At 45.6% G+C, this 18,949-nt stretch overlaps 1 protein-coding gene across 1 annotated transcript in view; it reads right to left on the reverse strand.

The window, feature by feature from the left end:
- SEL1L (SEL1L adaptor subunit of SYVN1 ubiquitin ligase) overlaps window positions 1–12,899 on the reverse strand; it is a 62,395-nt gene extending 49,496 nt beyond the window's left edge. Inside the window, exons 1-2 of the mRNA XM_006260869.4 lie at window positions 12,773–12,899; window positions 214–251 (exon numbers count right to left, since the gene is read on the reverse strand). Of these exons, the coding sequence (XP_006260931.1) occupies window positions 214–251; window positions 12,773–12,845 (111 nt within the window). The 5' untranslated portion in view covers window positions 12,846–12,899. The remainder of the gene's footprint in view (window positions 1–213; window positions 252–12,772) is intronic.
- Between the last annotated feature and the right edge of the window lie 6,050 nt (window positions 12,900–18,949).

Raw genomic sequence — 18,949 nt, forward strand, 5'->3', positions numbered from 1 at the left:
ATTCTAAAACTGTGAAAAAGTCACAGGAAAAAAAGATAACAAAAGTCACAGGAAAGTTCTGTTGAAGAAGATAAAACTTTTCTCATCCTCTACAACCAGTTTTAAAGCCTTATGTCTTATATCTTCCATCTTAATTCTAACAGGCTTTTCTGTTATATCTATGCAAAAGTTTTATAATCAGTTTTGTAAGAACAAATAAAATGGGATGCTCACCTTTGATTCCAACGGCTCATCCTGACTTCCATCTTCATCTAGAAAGAATTTTAAAAGTTAGTTCAAAAACACTTTTAATTATGCAATTTCCTCAAAATAGAAAAGAAGATATTTGATTAGGATAAAATGCTAGTATAGCATTATTCTGTGATATACAACTCTAAGTTGCTAACTCACCTATGAAGAATTCTAGTTAGAACTATCCAGAAGTAGCCCGTTTAGACTACCAACCAGTAAAGGCATCAAACTATGAAAAAGCCACAATACTGATCAAGGAATCCAGGTTAGTACTTTTCTACTTAAATACATCTTGTTAAAGAGATGCCAGTTCAGTCTGCTTAGTTAGCTTATTCAATGTTCTGGGGTAGAGACTAAAGTTGTTCACCTAGAACATGGCGAGCAATTATTTTGGGCAGAGGGCTGCTTACTGAGTTTTGGCAAGTCATCGAAGGCCACATGACAGGCAGCCAGGGGCAGATAACTATTAATTTTCTAAATTTTTTAGGGGCTCCACAGGCTGGATAGAATGGCCTGGCGGGCCGTATTCAGCCCGCGGGCTGCATTTTGCCCACTCTTGACCTAGAACAATATGTAATTATCAAATCAGATGCAAAACTGGCCTTCATTTATTTAATTTATACACCACCCTTCCCAACAGAGACTTAGAATGATTTATAAAAAAAGAGAACAGAACAACGTCAAAAGCAGGTACAATACTAATATAAAACAACCCTCCTAAACAATATTTCAGCTTAGCTTTGTTTGCCAGATGCCCGCCTAAGTGGGAAAGGTCTCATAGAGCTTCTGAAAAAGCCCAAACTTTGGAAATGGAACCAATTTCAGCCCGTTCAGCCATGGTGAGAAGAAGGTCTGAGGTCAGACTAAGTTGGACGAAAGAGGAGAAGGAAGTCTAGAGAACAGTCAGTTGATCAGGTTTTGTTTGTTATTGTGATTTCAGCTGAAATTGCTGAAATTCCACTAATCCATTTTGCAGCTTCACTTTTCTTCTGTAAATTTCTGCAGTTCTCATTTAAATTTTCCTTAGATCCAGCATTGCTACTATATCTACAACCCTACTTTAAACAATTGCCTTAATATTTGCACTGGTCTATTTGAACAAAAGCCTTATAGTTGTCAAATGTAAAGCGTGACCCTTCCCCAAGGATGATTTGAAGATATCTGAACATGGATTGCATCATCTCTAAGCATAACATACATCTTTGCTTTTAAGGTTTTTAAAAGACTTCTTTCCTAATACAGCAGTACAGCAATTTTTTTAAAGCATTAAAAAGGTTAACTTAACAAAAGTAAATCTGAACGCTTAGAGCGGTTGTTCCCAAGACACCCCTCATTAAACTCAAAGCACTTCCTGAAAAAAATGCCAGCTCTTATTTTTCATTTGTTTTTTGACCATGGAAAAAATAATGGAACAAATTTTTTATTGCAAAGAACTCAAACACCATGACAGGTCAGAATATTGTGGACATTATGGATTCTTACTTGAAATCTCTGGGTCTATCTTGTGAACCATGTGTAGATATTTGCACATCTAATGGTGCTAATATTGTGTGGTCACAGTCAGAACCTTCTACTTTTAATTTAGTCCCACCTCTTACCATGCAAGGTGACTATCAGTGTTTGACCATCAAGAACAATGCCCACAATGGCAGTAGCAAACTATGAAGTTAAAGAGTAAAAGAAAGAAACAAAGATAGCTACATTAAAAAAAGACTATAATGCTTTTCTACTGGAAGGATCACACATATAGGAATTACTTCTCCCACTTTAAGGGCAGCACCTTGGGAGCGACAGATATTATAACAGCATTCACAGTTCTAACTGCTCAACAGTTTAAGGAACAAAATGAAAAAAAATCACCCTAGAGCAGTGGTGCTCAACCTTTTTGTCTCACAGACTAGATGGGTGCTGTCCAGTCTGTCCATGGGCTGGATCTGGCCAGTGGGCCCAATCTGGTGCAGGGTGGGTCTAGCGGGGCCTGATCCAGCTGCACAGAAGGGGGCAGAGAACACTTTGGCTCTGATCCAGCTAAGTGGAAGAAGGGGGCCTTGCCTAGCCCCAACCCAGCCCTGCAGGGGGAAAAGGGCATGGCCTGGGGTCCCCACCCAGCCCTGCGAGGCTTGGGAATATGGCAGCAGAAGAGGGATGGCAATATTAATTGCCAGTGCTCCCTTGCCACCAAATTTCCTGATGCTTGGGAAGCCCCATGGACTGGATGCCAAGACTCTGTAGGCTGGATTTGGCCTCTGGGCTGGGGGTTAAGCAGCCCTGTCCTGAGATTATTTGAAATGTAGGATAAGTTAGGAAGCAGAATGTAATTAGGGACTGGAATTTAGGACTGAGCTGGCCAATTTCTAAGCCCTTGAGGGCCACATGCCCTGGGGATGCACCTTCAGGGGCTGCACCAGGGCCACATGGGGGCAAGCATGGGCCACTGAGTTGTAGATGCTCCCTTCACCACTGCACTGGGTACCACCCCCCAAAGACACCAACCAACATGTGGGCATGATTCCACACCCCCCCACACACATACAACATCCCCATGAATGGCCCCAGACTCACCCCTAGCTCCCTGTCCTGTGCCACACCTCTAGACTCCACGCCGCAGAGGCAGAAAGCAACAGCTAGAGCAGGGCCAGGGATCATGGAGTAATGAGGGGAGTCATGGATAGCAGGAGCCTGGGGATTGCAACTTAACCACTCAAAGGGTCTGTGGGCCACCAGCTAGACAGCCTTGGTTGCAATAACCAGGTTAAATTCTTATTTGAGAGTAACATTGTCGCCTATCCCAAGAACAAACCTGCAGAACAAACTAGCTTCACCAGGGGAAGGGGCCACTTCGAGTGGAGAGGATGCTTCACCAGCATGCAGGGTAACAAGAGGAAGGGAAGCACAGGTAAGCATCAATGTCCGAGGAGCAGGGGGCCACTCCCTGGGAGTGGGAGGAAGGCACGAGCACCCTCAGGAGGCCTCAGGTGCCTCTACACTAATGCTCGTAGTATGGGGTGTAAGCAGGAGGAACTGTGCCTCCTGATTGCAAGTAAGAATCCAGGCTTAGTAGGGCTCACAAAAATCTGGTGGGACCCTACCTATGACTGGGCAGTGGGCATTCGGGGGTACACCCTATATAGAAGAGACAGGACAGAGAGGAAAGGTGCGGGGTTGCGCTCTATGTCAAAGAGCACCTCACATCATCAAGGATTAGCTTTGGGTTAGAGGAGGGTTGGGCAGACACTATGGGTCAAACTACAAGGGGGGCGCGGCAAAAGGGACCTTACGGTGGGTGTCTACTACAGACCACCCAACCAGGGGGAAGAGCTAGACCAGGACTTCTCCAGTCAGCTTACGAAGGCGGTGAGGTCAAGGGATGTTATTGTCATGGGTGACCTAAACTACTAAGACATTTGCTGGGAGGAGCAGACAGCCAGGTCTGACCACTCATGTAGGTTCCTGGCTGTATTACAAGACCTTCACCTTATCCAGGAAGTGCACTGCCCCACTAGGAGTAACGCTTTGCTGGACCTGGTCCTGGCCACAGGGGATGACCTGGTGAGGGGACTGCAGGTCCTTGACCACCTGGGCAACAGCGATCATCACCTGCTGGATTTCATTATCCAACGCAGGGCGTCTAGGGCTCACACCAAAGCCAAAGCCCTTGACTTCAAAAGGGCCAACTTCAATGAGCTTAGGAGACTAGTGGGGGAGGCATTAAGGGCCCAGAAGGTAGAGGAGATGGGAGTCCAAGAGGGATGGTCATACCTTAAGGGGGCGATCCTCCAGGCCCAAAGGATAGCAGTCCCTGAGAGAAGCAAGGGGGGTAAGAGTGCTCAGAAACCCCCTTGGCTCAGCAAGGGCATTCAGAAATGCCTGAGGACTAAAAGGGAGGTGTACAACCAGTGGAAGGGAGGAACTATCACCAAGGAGGAGTACTCTTCCTCAGCCCAGGAGTGTAGGAGGGCTATTAGGAAGGCCAAGGCAGAGATGGAACTCAGGCTAATGTCCAGGATTAAGGACAACAAAAAGTCCTTTTTCAAGTACATTGGGAGCAAGAAGAGGGCACCAGGCAACGTAGGGCCCCTGCAAGACACAAACGGTAATCTGGTGGCCAAGCCAGACAAGAAAGCTGATATTTTTAATGGTTTCTTTGCCTCTGTTTTCCTGAACCGGGACCAGGATATCCCACCTATCAGAGGTAGGGACAATCTTGGGGATAGCTCTATCAAGCCTTCAGTGAGTGCAGATGTAGTTAGGGATCTTTTGGAAGGGCTAGACATTTTTAAATCTGCAGGTCCAGATGCCCTCCACCCAATGGTGTTGAGGGAGCTGGCAGGGGTCATCGTGGAGCCCTTGGCCCAGCTGTATGAGCATTTGTGGTCATCTGGCTAGGTGCCGGGGGAGTGGAAACTCGGTAATGCGGTCCCTATTTTTAAGAAGGGGAGAAAGGAGGACCCAAGTAATTATAGGCCTGTAAGCCTCACCTTGGTGCTCGGGAAGATCTTGGAGAGAATCATCAAGGAGCACATGTGGGGGGCCTGCAGGGGAGGTCATGCTCAGGGGCAATCAGCATGGGTTCACCAAAGGCAGGTCCGGCCAGACCAACCTGATTGCCTTTTACGACCAAGTAACTAAACCCTTGGATGATGGTGTCGCTGTGGACAGTCTTTCTAGACTTTAAGAAGGCCTTTGACACTGTCTCTCACCCCATCCTCATCAATAAATTAAATAACTGTGGCATTGATACCTACACAGTTGGATGGGTAAAAAAACTGGCTGATGGGGTGTACCCAGAGAGCAGTGGTGGACGGGTTGTACTCAACCTGGCGAGATGTGAGCAGTGGGGTACCCCAAGGCTCAGTCCTCGGGCCCGCACTGTTTAACATCTTCATCAGCGACTTGGACGAGGGGGTGGAAAGCACATTGTCCAAGTTTGCTGATGACACTAAGATGTGGGGTGAGGTGGGCACACTTGAAGGGAGAGAGAGGCTGCAACTAGATTTAGACAGACTACAAAAGTGGGCAGACAAGACTAGGATGGGGTTCAATGTAGACAAATGCAGGGTGCTGCACCTTGGGAGAAGGAATCCACAGAATACATACAGGCTGGGGAGTTCCCTTCTTGAAAGCACAGAGGTGGAAAGGGATCTTGGAGTCATTATTGACTCCAAGATGAACATGAGCTGCCAATGCCAGACCGCAGCCAGCAAGGCCAGCCATACCTTGTCATGCATTCAGAGATGCATCTCAAACCGGTCCAGAGAGGTGATACTCCCCCTCTGTGCGACTTTGGTCAGGCTGCAGTTAGAGTACTGCGTCCAGTACTGGGTGCCGCACTTCAAAAGGGATGTGGCCAGCCTGGAGAGGGTACAGAGGAGGGCCACTCGCTTGGTGAGAGGGCAGCAAGACAGGCCCTACGAGGAGAGACTGAAGGACCTGAACGTGTTCAGCCTCAGCAAGAGGAGGCTGAGGGGGGACCTGGTGGCTGCCTACAAGCTCATCGGGGGGGATCAACAGCAAATAGGCAGAGCCCTTTTCTCCCCAGCACCACCTGGGGTGACAAGGAACAATGGTCATAAGCTGATGGTGAATAGGTTTAGGTTGGAGATCAGAAGGCAATATTTTACAATTAGAGTGGCCAAAATCTGGAACTAACTTCCCAGGGAAGTGGTCCTCACCCCTACCTTGGGCAAATTCAAGAGAAGGTTGGATGATCACCTGTCTGGGGTCTTATGAACCCAGCATTCATTCCTGCCTGTAGCAGGGGGTCAGGCTAGATGATCTGTTCAGGTCCCTCCCGACCCTAGCTACTATGAAACTATAAAACTATAAGATGAGCAGTTGAAAAAAGTCAGACCCCTATCCTGTGAATATTAACCTGTATCCTTGTTGTCAAGTCACTTACCCCCTGCTCCAGAAGTGCAAGAAACTGACACACATACTATGACCATCATGAACTTCTATTACTGTTTGCAAAGAGCTCATTGTATCATTATGCTTGTTATAAGCACCAAGGAATAACTGTTCTATCTGATTATGACATCTGCTTTAGATCTCATCTGGACTTGCACTATAACAAATTCATGTCAGTCAGTGTGACTATTAATACAGCTCTTTTTTCTCCAAATAGTATGAATGGTTTCTTATGCCATAATATATCTTTCCAGTTAGCAATAAGGTGCACAAAAAAAAGACTGTATGTAAAACTAAATACCAATGGGTATATTTTCTCTCTTGTACATTAGAGAGTGTTTGTATATGTGTGTGGATATAACACACATTCTCAGTCTCTTGCATATCCTTTTTGTATAACATATTATATACACATATCTTTTTCTTTGCCAATCCTTCACAGTTGAGGACGATTGTCTTTCATGAACGTCTTATCTGTGGGTCCAAAGATGGCTGATGAAGCTGATCCAGGATTGGCAGACTCTGCTGCCGCTCAGGCATGTGTTTCTGTGTGGGGTGGTTGGCTCTGGATTCTTAATTCGGTCTGTGATGCACTGCTTCCACCATTCATGCTTTTCTGTCTCCTGTTGCCATTGTAAGGTTTCAAAGTACTAAGATCCTTGCAGTAGACTCTTCCTACATTTGGGGCGGTCCTGGGCAATAGCCTCCCACGAGTTGATGTTGCATTTTTTTCGAGTTGGCCTTGAGGATGTCCTTGAAGCACTTTCTCTGCTCTTCTCCTGAGCACATGCCTCGACTGAGCTGGGAGAATAAAATTTGCTTTAGGAGTCTTGAGTCGGGCATCCAGATGACATAGTTGGGCCAGCAAAGTTGATGTCAGATGATCATCACCTTGATGTTCGTGGTCTTTGCTTGCAAAAGGACGTTAATGTTAGTGCATCTCTATTCCCACTGGATTTGAAGGATTTTCTGCAGGCAGCACATAGTACTTCTTCATGAAATGTCTCTTGTATGTTATCTAGGTCTCAGCTCCGTACAGACAGGTGGAGATCACAACCACTTGATAAACCACGAACTTGGTTTCGGATCTGATGTTGTGATCTCTGGACACCTGTTTCCTCAGGCATCTAAAGGCTGCACTTGCACGTTTGAGGGGATGCTGATTTTCATCACTGATGTCAGCCTTCTGTGAGAGATGGCTTTCGAGGTACAGGAAATACATGTTCTCCAGAGTCTCACCATAGATCTGAATTACTGGAGTTGGGGACAGCTCATTAAGAGCTTGTTGATGGAGGACCTTAATTTTCTAACTATTAAGTGTAGTCCCATTTTCTTGTATGCCTTGGTAAAGATGCCGATGATTGCCTGACAGTCTGCTTCCAAGTGGGCACAGACTACAGCATCATCAGCATACTGGAACTTGATGACTGAGGTTGGGGTGGTCTTGGTTTTGGCTTGGAAGTCAGCTGAGATTAACATCCCTTCAGTAGTTCAGCTCCACTCCAACTGGAAGCTTATTGGTGGTCAGATGTAGCATCACTGTCAGGAACATGAGAAGAACGTATGCATGCACATAGATATAGACACATACACACCCAAACACACATGTATATATGCATACATGCATGTTTAAGTATGTATATGAGATATGTGGGAGGGAAAGAGGAATATATATGAGGCAGTTTCATAATAATTACATATTCATTTGGGGAAACAAAAAGTAGAAAATTAAGGTGGTAAAAGTAAAAGGAATCCTACTGGCAATACAAAGAAAACCAATTAAGTATTCAGCTTTACTGTTGAAACAAAAAGCAACCAGCTTCTTTCATTCCTATTGCATCATGTAGCTTCTCTCCAAAGGAATCAATTCTATAATAAAATGATGCAGGTAAAACCTAGCTGACAGGCTGTACATAAAATGCTCTTTCACCCACAGAGCAATAAAATAGCACAAAAAAAAAAAAGAAAAAAAGAAAGCACAATACGTTTAGTACTTCCTGTCTCAAACAATTTCACCTTTAAAAGTTACATAGACTGGATTGCAGCGATAGCGGTTAATGGGGGCTCGTTTACATCTTTGCTATTCTTAACACAGAACTCTTGGTCAGTATGTACACACTACAGTCTCAAGTATATCTACTTCGAGAGAGAACCAAGAACATCGTATTCTATAAATGTTAATAAAGAGCTGTAGGTGGGATGCTGTAGGTAGGCAAAAAGGGAATATAATCATCAAGGCTTGCTCAGTGAATAGAAGAAAATACATTATGTTTATGTACTTGCCTAATAGTGATGATATCTGATTATTTAATTTGCTTTTCCAAATGCAAAACTTAGGTCAGGGAAAAGAGAGACAGTTACCATTTCTGTTGGATACGTTAATACGATGGCCTAGTACTATAAATACTTCCTGAGCAGGTCATCTGGAACTTAAATTCTGCTATTCATTAAACAAATTAGGAGAATAGGGCAAATTATTAATTATTATTATTATTATTATGACCAGATATATCTCCAGGAAAAAGTGGTGGATAAGTGGCTTCTACCACTTTGTGAGAGGAGCCAGAGTTTAGCAAAAAGAGCTATGCAATGTACATGGAAGTGAGCAGAGACCACTATCAGGGGAACAAAGTCTGTTGGCCCCAAAAAGGAATGGCAAGTTCAGCTTACAGGATGAAAATGAACATCTCAGAGATCCATATGCAAAGTTGCTGAGCTGTCATTAGCTGAGGAGAAATACTACTAGTTTTAGTCTAAAAACAACTAACCAAGATGCTGCTTTACCATGTTTTAAGTTTAGGATACAAAAATCAACCAATACGCAACCAATCCACAGAGCATCTGTGCAGAGAATTCTGTGTTCTGATTAAGAGGGAACGTTTCCTTCATGTTTTCCTTTAATATGAAAAAAATATGAACTTTACTTTTATTTTAAAAAGAAGGATAAACAAACTAAAAACCCTGAAATTGCTTCATTATATGAATACTTCAGCCAACACCAAGTTTACACAGGAAAGACATTGATTCAATAGGCAGTTTCTTGAAATCTAGTACAAAACACCATTCTGATTACAGTTACATACAAGGAATACAGTCCTTCCTTTTTCACATCCTTGTAACAAAGTATTTAGCAGAATTTGCAGATTTGTTGAAATCTGATAGGTCGCATATGGCCTTGACTTTGCAACCTCTGAGCTGTCAACCACGTGCCTTAGCTCCTGTGCCACCCCAACCACCCAGGTATGCAGTAACCCAAGCAAAGAAGCAGGAGGCAAGAGTTACTCAACAAGATTATTTTCAACAAGTTTTCCTACTTGGTGTTTTGCTCCATATCTATTGCATTAGTCCACTGCAAATATCTTAGTCAGCCAGTATTAGTCTTTTGGTAACTAGAGAAACAAGATGCAACAATTCTTATGCTGAAGAACAAGATTCCCTTCAAAACTCCTTCCCACTGCTCACTGAAATCTTCCAAAGCTTCCTCTTCACAACAGTTCCTTTCTAGAAACAGAAATCTGCATCTTAGGCCACTAAAAAGGAAATTTAAGAAACTATTTTTAATTAATCTCTACTCCTGAAGATTTTCTTTGCACAACGCTCACTTGGCACTCTTACCCACATTTCAAGTGTCCATACTTGTTGTACTTCTGGTTTAGTAAGATCTCCTAGTTAAGGGATAACAACAGACCCCTTCAGGAGAATCTGGTAGGCTACTAAAGCTCATGCCTTTCTGAAAAAAATCATTTATAAGGTGCTATAGTTTATAGGGTGCCATCCTGCCCTGTCTTCTGCATGCCCACTTAAATCAGCCAGGAACACATACCAGGATAGGAGCAACAAACAGTCAGAAAGGATAGAAAAATCAGTTTCCCCCCTTCTCAACCATAAAAAATAAATGCAATCTCAAAATAATTCTCATCCACAAACACCAGCGCAAGTCAGAGCCACCAGGTCAAACTAGCATTCACAAAGAACATTTTTTTTTTATTATAATTATCGCCCCAAAAGTTAATGCATCAATACCACAGGAGTTGGTTTTGAGATTTTAGAGAAAGTGGATCAAAACATTTATGAAGATGCAAAGATCCCAGAACACCTTACTATACAACTGCAATAACTCAAATTGGTAACATAACAAAGAGAAGCCTGTACTGTGTACAATATTTCTATAACCCTATGGTTGCACTAAGCCTTTCTACTTAAGAATTAGATTTCCTCCATCACTTCTCATACCTTGCACCTCATTGTTTCTATCAAAATATTGTTCAGATACAGAAGACTAGAATTAAAGGCCAATTGAACTATTTTAGGTGGCATTACTAAACTAATATGGGATTAGTGTTAGTGTTAATATTATCTGGGAATGGAAGCATCAGACGTTACTGATCGACCTCTATTTCTGAATTATTTCTGATTCCCAAAACATGAAGACAACAAAACAAAAGCTTTTCCTTAGGGCATAGTAGGGTTTCTTGACCAAACATTTATTTTACACGTCAGACTGTACCTTATAGAAAATGAAGTCACTAAAGTTGGGCAATATTTGGAACAATCTTTTTATGACTTCACCAACTGGCTGTGTTCTTTTAAATTTTATTTTGAATAGAGATTAAAAAACCCGTCTTTATAATGCTGCTGTGTGATCATCCGGTACAGGTAGACGACTCACAAAAACCCAACTGTGAATTCAAGTAACAAGTGGTGGTTAGCAAACCCCCACCAAAATGGTCAGATGTACATACCAAGGAATGATTTACTCATCTTATCAGAATCACCTTGATTGTCTCTCACCGGTGAGCTAACCCTCATCTGAAACATGTTTACCAAGCGCATATACACAGTTAACACCTATAAACAGGAGATGTAAAGTCATTCCTTTGCAGCCCCACATTTGTTTTTAAATCAGGAACCATAAGAGAGTCTTACAGAGATTAAAAATTGGAGCAAAAACTTAAATTTAAAAAGCTCTATTTGAAAAACTACTAGGGCAAAGAAGGTATTTGATAAGCTCCGCTTCCCCAAAGGACACGTATCAAAAACTTTTTAAACCATCAACAGAATGACTGGACTAAGAATTTAGGATTTTCTTAAGGATTCTTGCAAATAGTTTACCTACATCTGATATGATTTAGAATTAAGTCTCCAGAAATCAAAAGTGAACATTAAAAAAAAAAAATCTTATCCACTGGGAAACCTACTCCAAAAGAACTGGGTGAGTATCTAAAACTAAGACTTTTGGTTTACATGAGCCCCTACCAGAGACAGCTCTGAGTAGCTAGAGCTAGTTCACAAAGCCATTATTGTATAGGAAAAGGCAGGGGACAAGACCTGCAGATCTCCCTGGATGTCAAAAAAATCACTACAGGACATTCCAAGTCAATTCTCATTCTTGACCACTACTCCAATATTTAGTCAAACTCCTTATCAACACCTATTCCCCAAACAGCCCGTGTTGTATGTTTGTACATAACTTAGACACTTTCAAACGATCATTTGGTGTCAGAGCTCCATGTGTGGAGTGGGGGCAGGATGCTACTCTGGAATAGCCTAGGGCATATGCCATACACAGCAGCTGGGGGACTATGGAGGCGCGCAGGGTGGAGCAGCCTCCTGCCCGCACTCCCCACATGGCTGGGGAGGCTCCAGTCTCCACACTTCTATTCCAGTGCCTCAGGACACAAACTCTATCAAATAAGCTTCTGGGGGGCAGAGATCAGAGCAGCTGTTGGGAAAGAAGGCAGGGCTTAATTTGTGACATGCCTAGCAAAAACACTGGCCACCGCTGCTGTACGGAAAGCTGCAGGAAAGCAGAGGATGGCCATTTTCTGTATGCAACACCCCCCGAGAGCACTGCTGGGTATGTGTGATAGCACACTGTGCCACATACCAATTAGTATGTGCCCAATGGCGATGCACCCAGCCCCAGGGCACGTCTGTTGGAGCTGCAGCACGTCTCGAGCAGGGGAGCTGCACTTCACGGGCTGCCAACCTCCCCTCCTTTACCTGCGGCAGGTGTGGGAGCTGGGCCTGTGCTGCGCCAGCCTTACCTAGAGTTCACTTTGTACGGGACAATTTGAAAAGGGATGATCCTGCCTCGGGCAGGGGGCTAGACCTCCGCAGGTCCCTCTCAGCCCCGTTTCTCTGCGACTCCAGCAAAGATGCACCCTACTGCTTCCGAACACGAAACACTGCTTTTTTTCAGCACTCGTCTCAACTCCCAGCAGTTCAGCCGCAAGAAGCCGCCCTGCCACAACCAGAAGCAGAGCCCTGCCAGGAGCTGACAGCTGCCCACTAAATAGCCCACCACCCAAACGCCTGCCCAGCCGAGGGAGCGGAGGGGAGAAGCGGCTGCGGCCCTTCCCCTGCGATCGCCACCAGCAGCTGCGCCGGGCTCGACGGCTGCTCGCTGCCTTCCGCCGAGGCGCGTGTCGGCCCCACAGGACCCCGCGCTGTCCGCGGCCGGAGCCGCTGTGGGCCCCCGGGACACGGGCCGAGCCCGGCGGCGCGGGGCAGACAGCGTCCCCCGTCCCTCCGACGGCAGCTCCTGCCACCGACAGCTCCCGCAGGCCCGGCTCCACCCCCGCCCCGCCCCGCCCGGCCGAGGGAGACAACAGCCCGCCCGGCCCACACTGACCGGTGGCGGCCAGGCCGCAGCCCAGCAGCGCCGCGACGCACAGCAGCGCGCCCAGCCGCACCCGCTGCTCCATCCCGCCGGGCTCCTTGAGGCGACGCGGCCGCCGAGCAGCCGAGGTCCGGCTTCCTTGCCCCGCCCCCTCCGTCCCCGCGGCCAATCAGGCCGCACCCGCTCGGAGACAACAGCCAATGAGCGCGGCGCCGTCGCAACACGAGGAGCCCATTGGCCAATGCATCTCCGACATGGCCCGCTCTGATTGGCTGGCGACGCTTCCTGCGCGTGGAACGCTTCTTCCTCGGCCAATGGGCTCTCAAGACGGAAACACCTCGCACGACAGCTCCGGCTGCGCGAGATTGCGCTCGGACTCTAGTGTCCACAATGCACCGCGGGACTCGTCTCTCCGCGGGGGCAGCTCCGGGGGCAGGGCCTGGCGGGGGCCTACATTACCCAGCATGCCCCGGGGCAAGTTCTGCGGCCGTTGTCGCCGGGCCTGCAGCACCCCACGGCCGGGGAATCCGGTGCGCCCGCTTGGAGGTCTGCCCGGGGGCGGTTGAGGGCCGGGAAGGCTGCCCGAGCCTCTCCTGGCCGGGTGGACGGTCAGAGTCTGGGAGGTGTCAAGGGTGATACACAGGCCAGGCCAGGCCCGGCCCGGCAGCAGGAAGGGCGGTGGGGTTGGCCCGTGCCAGGGCAAGGGAGACATGGGCTTGCGCTCACTTGTGTGGGTGGTGATGGCCAGTGCTGGGGAGACATGCCAGAAAGCAGATGAAATACAGGAGAGTGAAGACCAGTGTGGAACAGAGACCAGAGGTGATGGGGACGCATCTTGGGTACCACTACAAGTGCGGGCAGTGGAAATAAACTTGGAGAAAAAGGAGCCCGTCAGGTTAATCTGACCTACTGAAACATGTTCTTCTTATTACTACTGGCAATCGAAGGACGATCCACTGAGTTTTCACCCCTTTGATATTTCTTTTTTCAGCATTTCTGTGTTCTGGAAATGATGGTTTGACTTGTCAATTTTTAAATTTTTTAAAATAGTGATGGGATTGGTTATTCTTACTGCCATAATCCCTGGCAGCCCTAGTCATGAGTTGGGATCCCACTGCGTGCTATGTGCTGCCAAACAGAATGAGGACAATAGGAAAACATCTTTGTTCCAAAGAGTTAACAGTCTAAGTCAGTGATTCTCAACTAGGATGTCACAGCACCCTGGGGTGCCTTCAGGCCCTTTCAAGGTTGCCACACAAGGGTAGCATGGTTAGGTGTGCAAACATAATTGATATGATAAACCCAGAGATTTCAAAAGGAATCCATAGTCTCAAAAACATTTTGGCCTGTTCTGGTCTTTCTGAATTCTTTTGCAACAGAGGAATTGCTCTGTTATAGTTCTACATTCAAAGGAAAAAGCACGAAAACAAACAAAAAAAAAGCTGTTGGCATTTTCTGAGGGGTGCCTTGAGTCTAAAAAGGTTGAGAACCATTGGTTTAAGTATTTCTAGCCTTCAATATTTTTTATAGTCAATTTCTAATGACTGGCTTTTTCTCTCTTCCAAGCACTAGAGAGCTAGGGGGAACACTTCATAGAGGAATATTTATCTGTTTTTAAAAAATAAGACAATAAAAAAAAAAAACAATTCCCTTGCAATACTAACGATCTTAAGCACTTTCTTGTGATATTTGTGTAGGAAAATTTTTCTAAAAAATAAAATTTGACTTGTGGGCTGAAGTTTGACTTCACAGTTCTCTTAAACGGTTTGTATATGTGCAAGCCAGTTTTGCTCAGAACAGCCCAAGGGACTGCTATGTTACTAACAAAATGATTAGAAGAACAAAAGATAATAGCCTTAATGAAGGCTTAATTAAAATGCATAAACAAAGCTTAAAAGTAAGCAAATTAATTTCAAATCAAAAAACTCACTCTAAATGATATAGTTAATGTTCAGTTCATTAGATACGAACGGAGTTGTGGGTTATTTAGCTATAGACAGCGGAATCCAAAATGTGACTGTGCTAGGAAATTAGCAGTTAAGTATATCTTTCCAGTAGTAATTATAGGGGAGAAAAGGCTAGTTGGCACAGTGTAGGCTACAGAAGTCAAGAGATCTCAGTGTGAGGACTAGTTGCAATCTTCTGATGTTAGGTTCATTGTTAATTAATAAGCCTCCTGCAGCATAGGCACCCTGCAGGGTCTTTTATTTTCTGTCTGCTTGTGGTCTGGGTAGAATATATATGCGATGTATCATCCTGGTGGTTTCCCCTGAATATTTCAATCACTTCACATGTGTTTTGTTTTGTATTTTTGTAATTTATTTTCCTTTTGTTACTCCTGAGGGGAGGAGGACCGGGGATAGATTTGAATGTTAGTGCTTATAAAGCAAGAAATTTAACAGTTATGCATTTAGTAGTGCAGGCATGTGGTAGGCACTTTCTTCAGAGATTTCCCGGTCTTCAATTCCGATTGAAGTTATAGTATCCAAAAACTCAGCACCCTCAAGATTCTCAGAGTTGCTTTGCTCCCAACATGCCAAGTGCTTTGAACATTCTGGCACCTGAGAAGGAGCTGAGCTTTTATGAATATCTGACCCAGGTTGCGTAGCAAATACATTTTAAAACTGTGAACTATGAAGACCTTATGGCCATAACATCATGCCAAGGCATTCCAGTCTTGATTTGCAGAACCCCTATTATTATTTTGATCCTGCCCATTTAATCTCATCCCACCAATAATGCCTCTGAATCCTGATAACCTGCTGCACTCCTATCCTGTTGAACTGTGGAGTGGTGGATGTTGATGATGATGCCAGCAAGCACATTTTTATTTGTCGGTAGTATGTGTGAACCAGGATTTCTAAATAGGTGGTATTACCTGATCTCTACATGCTTCAAGGACAAAATGAAATGTGTGGTTTTAGTGGATTTTTTAAATCCCTCCACTACATTGTGCAAGTTAATACAGCATAGGCATTCAGTATAATTGCACAAACTGCTGTATATGGTTGCTTTTGTGTAAGTTTTTAGTTGCATTTCTTTACAACTGCCTAAAAAGCCTTCTGACATAAGTGGTTATATGTACAAGCAGAGCTTTCTCCCTTAGCCTTCTAGATAAAAGCTTTTATTTCTGCTAGTCCTTTCATAGCACCTGAAGAAGTAGGTTGTTGCCCATGAAAATTCATGTTGCTCTGAAACAGTTAGTCTCTAAGGTGCTGCTCTACCCTACCTTCTCCACAGTTGCATTAATTCAGTCTTAATGAAGCTGAGCCATGTATTCCCCTCTGTTTATGCAGCATGGGCAGAATCTGAACAGCTTAGACCCCACAGAGGAGGCGGGGGCATGACAAAAGGAAAGACAGCCATGTATTGTGTTTTCTTGCTCTCTTTTTTTAATACTTCCTTTCCACAGCTGTTGTGATGCAGCTGAGCTCTGCATTGCAGAGGGGATGTCTGTGCATGTGTGGTTAGAAGGATGACTAGAGAAAGATGACTTGAGAATTGGGAGGCAGAATAAAGCTGCACTGAAAAAACAAAATGCATAGATTCTTGTACAATGTCTGACTTCTATGATGGCTCTCTTCTCTCAATTTAACATGGCTACTATATCTAGAGCTCTGAGGGTCCAGGAGGCAGAGTCACAATTCTGTCATCCCTTTCTGTTCATCTGAAAATGGGAAGCTGAGAATCTGGCCTTGTTTCAATCGATCTTTCATTAGCATATCTTTTTATGACACATTCTTACATTTAATCTAGCAGTCAGTGCCATTTGGTTGGTTTAGGTTTCCATTTTTCCACCATGTTTCCAAGCATACCTTTGAGGCTTGTGATTTGAATTTATGTTTAAGGGCAAAAGGAAGTCTTGAGTCATTCTCTGGTTTTATGTCCAATCTAAGTAGCTCAAGGACAGTAATATTTTCTGAAACAAATGTCTAGGCAACCAACTAAGTTTTCTTTATTAGGAGCCTGGCTAGAAGTGGTTAATTAAATAGCTACCAAAAAAAAGGAGAGCTGAAGCAAGAAACTCACAAAGGGCTAATTAACCCAATTTCATGTTTGGAAAGTTGCCTGTTCTAGAGAGAGATCTAGGACTGCAGGACAGTATCCTCAGCTTTCATCAGAAACAGTGGTCACTGCAGATCAGTGATTCCTAACCAGGGTACTGGGCAACCTGGGGTGCCACCAGGTCTTTTGAAGTGTGTGGTGAGGTGTGAGGAAATAAGCAGGTGTGAGGCAATAAGTGCAGACTTGGGCTCATCCCTGCCTGACCACTGCCTTGATCCCAATGCCCAGCCCTTCTGCAGGGAGGCAAGCACTGTAATAAATTAGTTATTGAAATGGGGTGCTGCTTAATTCACAAATATTATGGAGGGATACCTGGATTCTAAAAAGGCTGAGAATCATTGTTGTAGATCAGCAGTTCCCAAACTGACAGACTCTGACTACCACCAGTTTAAAATGATACAGCCTTAAGTACCACCAGCCAGGTTTTCATACACATGGGTAACAGACTATGTATTAAAACAGCATCAACAAATTTAGTAATCATAAAACATTGTTTTATCAGTTATGGTAGCCATATAAAACAATTGTACATCAGAAAAAAAACAGTGTAAATTAGGGGTAGGCAACATTTTTGGCCAGAGTACTGAAAAAAACACAATGTGTAAAGTGCTGGAGCGTGGGCACACCAGAAAAACAAAACTGGGGCAGAGGGTACATGGCAGGATGCACTGCTTATCAATATAGTTAATAATCATATATGTTGCTTTTATTTTTTACAGTAAATACCAGGTTTTCTAACAATTCAAAACCTGGTAACAATAAATAAAAATTCATTTGTTTGTACTATTCCTACCTTTGTTCTTGTGTATTCTTTTTTTTTAAGCATGTTGTGATGAGGGGCGGGGAGAAGAGAAAGAGAGAGAGATGAGGAGGGAAGAGGGAGGAGAAGAGTGAGAGAAAAGAGAGAGAGGAGGGAGGGAGAGAGAAGCAGATGGGGGAGGCCCTTGAGAAGACAAAAGCTGGAGGAGAGTGGGGGCTGCCCTGGGGCTCTGCAGACTTGGGCTGCAGTGGGGGTGCTCAGTGGCGCTGGAAGTGCCGCCCAGCCCAGGCCACACAGCTCTGTGGGGATGAGACGTAGCCGCCCTGCCCACAGGGGAATGCCGCCTGGCCGGGGCAGGACACCGGGCTTGTGGGCTCCCAGCTTGCCCCGTGCGCACTGGGCGCAGTGCGAGTAGGGTGGAGCCCCTGGGCTGCAGCAGACACTCCCTGGGCTCTGGGAATAGCCGCTGCAGGCGGCGTTCAGTGCTGAGTAGGCCAGGACCCTGCAGCACAGTGGCCCCGCTCTCTTGGGGGGGGAGGGCTGTGTGCAGGCAAGGCTGGGGCTTGGGCAGGCTGCGGCAGCTATTCCTGGGAGCTCCGGTGGCCAGGCCCTTGCAGCGGGAGTAGCCCCACCCCGCTCACATTGTGAGGCAGAGCCCGGAGCCAAAAGCCTCCCTGAGCCTGGCATCCTGCCTTGGCCAGGCGGCGTTCCCTTGTGGAGCTGCGTGGGCCCAGCCAGGCCCCATCTTGAAGGGTGCTGGGCACTCCTGCCCACCTGCCACGGTCCTTCCCAGGGCGACCTGGGCCTTTCCAGGGGTGTGAGGGACCCCTGCCACTGCGCACCATGGGGTGGGCCACCTGCTCCCCAGTTGGTGGCTGCTGCTGCATACTGGACTCTGCACATTGGGAACCACGTGCAACACCACGTGCCTTCTGCCGCTGAGCAGCCAGTGCACAGAAGGCACGTGGTGCCACATGTGGCCACAAGGCCACACCTGTGTGACACGCCCTGTGTGTCACAGGCCAGCTGGGCACTGTGAGTGTATCAATTTTATCACAGGCCAACTGGGCTGTTTGATTCAGTTTCGGATCAAGGAGGCAAAGTTAGGAGTGAAATAAAGGCAAATTTATTATAGCTTACGCACACACACAACAGTTAACAGAAAGATAAATGCGATAAGCAATAATGCAGTATTAAAGAGCTGATAGTAAATAATAACAACAGATAGTAGATCAATCTGTCGCAGGCCACCTGGGCACTGCGAGGGTATTAGCCACTGGGCTGTTCAAAACAACAGATAGACAGACATAGGTTAGCAACTTATCGATAGTCCCTCAATGCCAGGTGTGTGCCAAGTGATTCCA

The sequence above is a fragment of the Alligator mississippiensis genome, chromosome 2, assembly GCF_030867095.1.
Source record: "Alligator mississippiensis isolate rAllMis1 chromosome 2, rAllMis1, whole genome shotgun sequence".
NCBI classification, from domain to species: domain Eukaryota; kingdom Metazoa; phylum Chordata; order Crocodylia; family Alligatoridae; genus Alligator; species Alligator mississippiensis.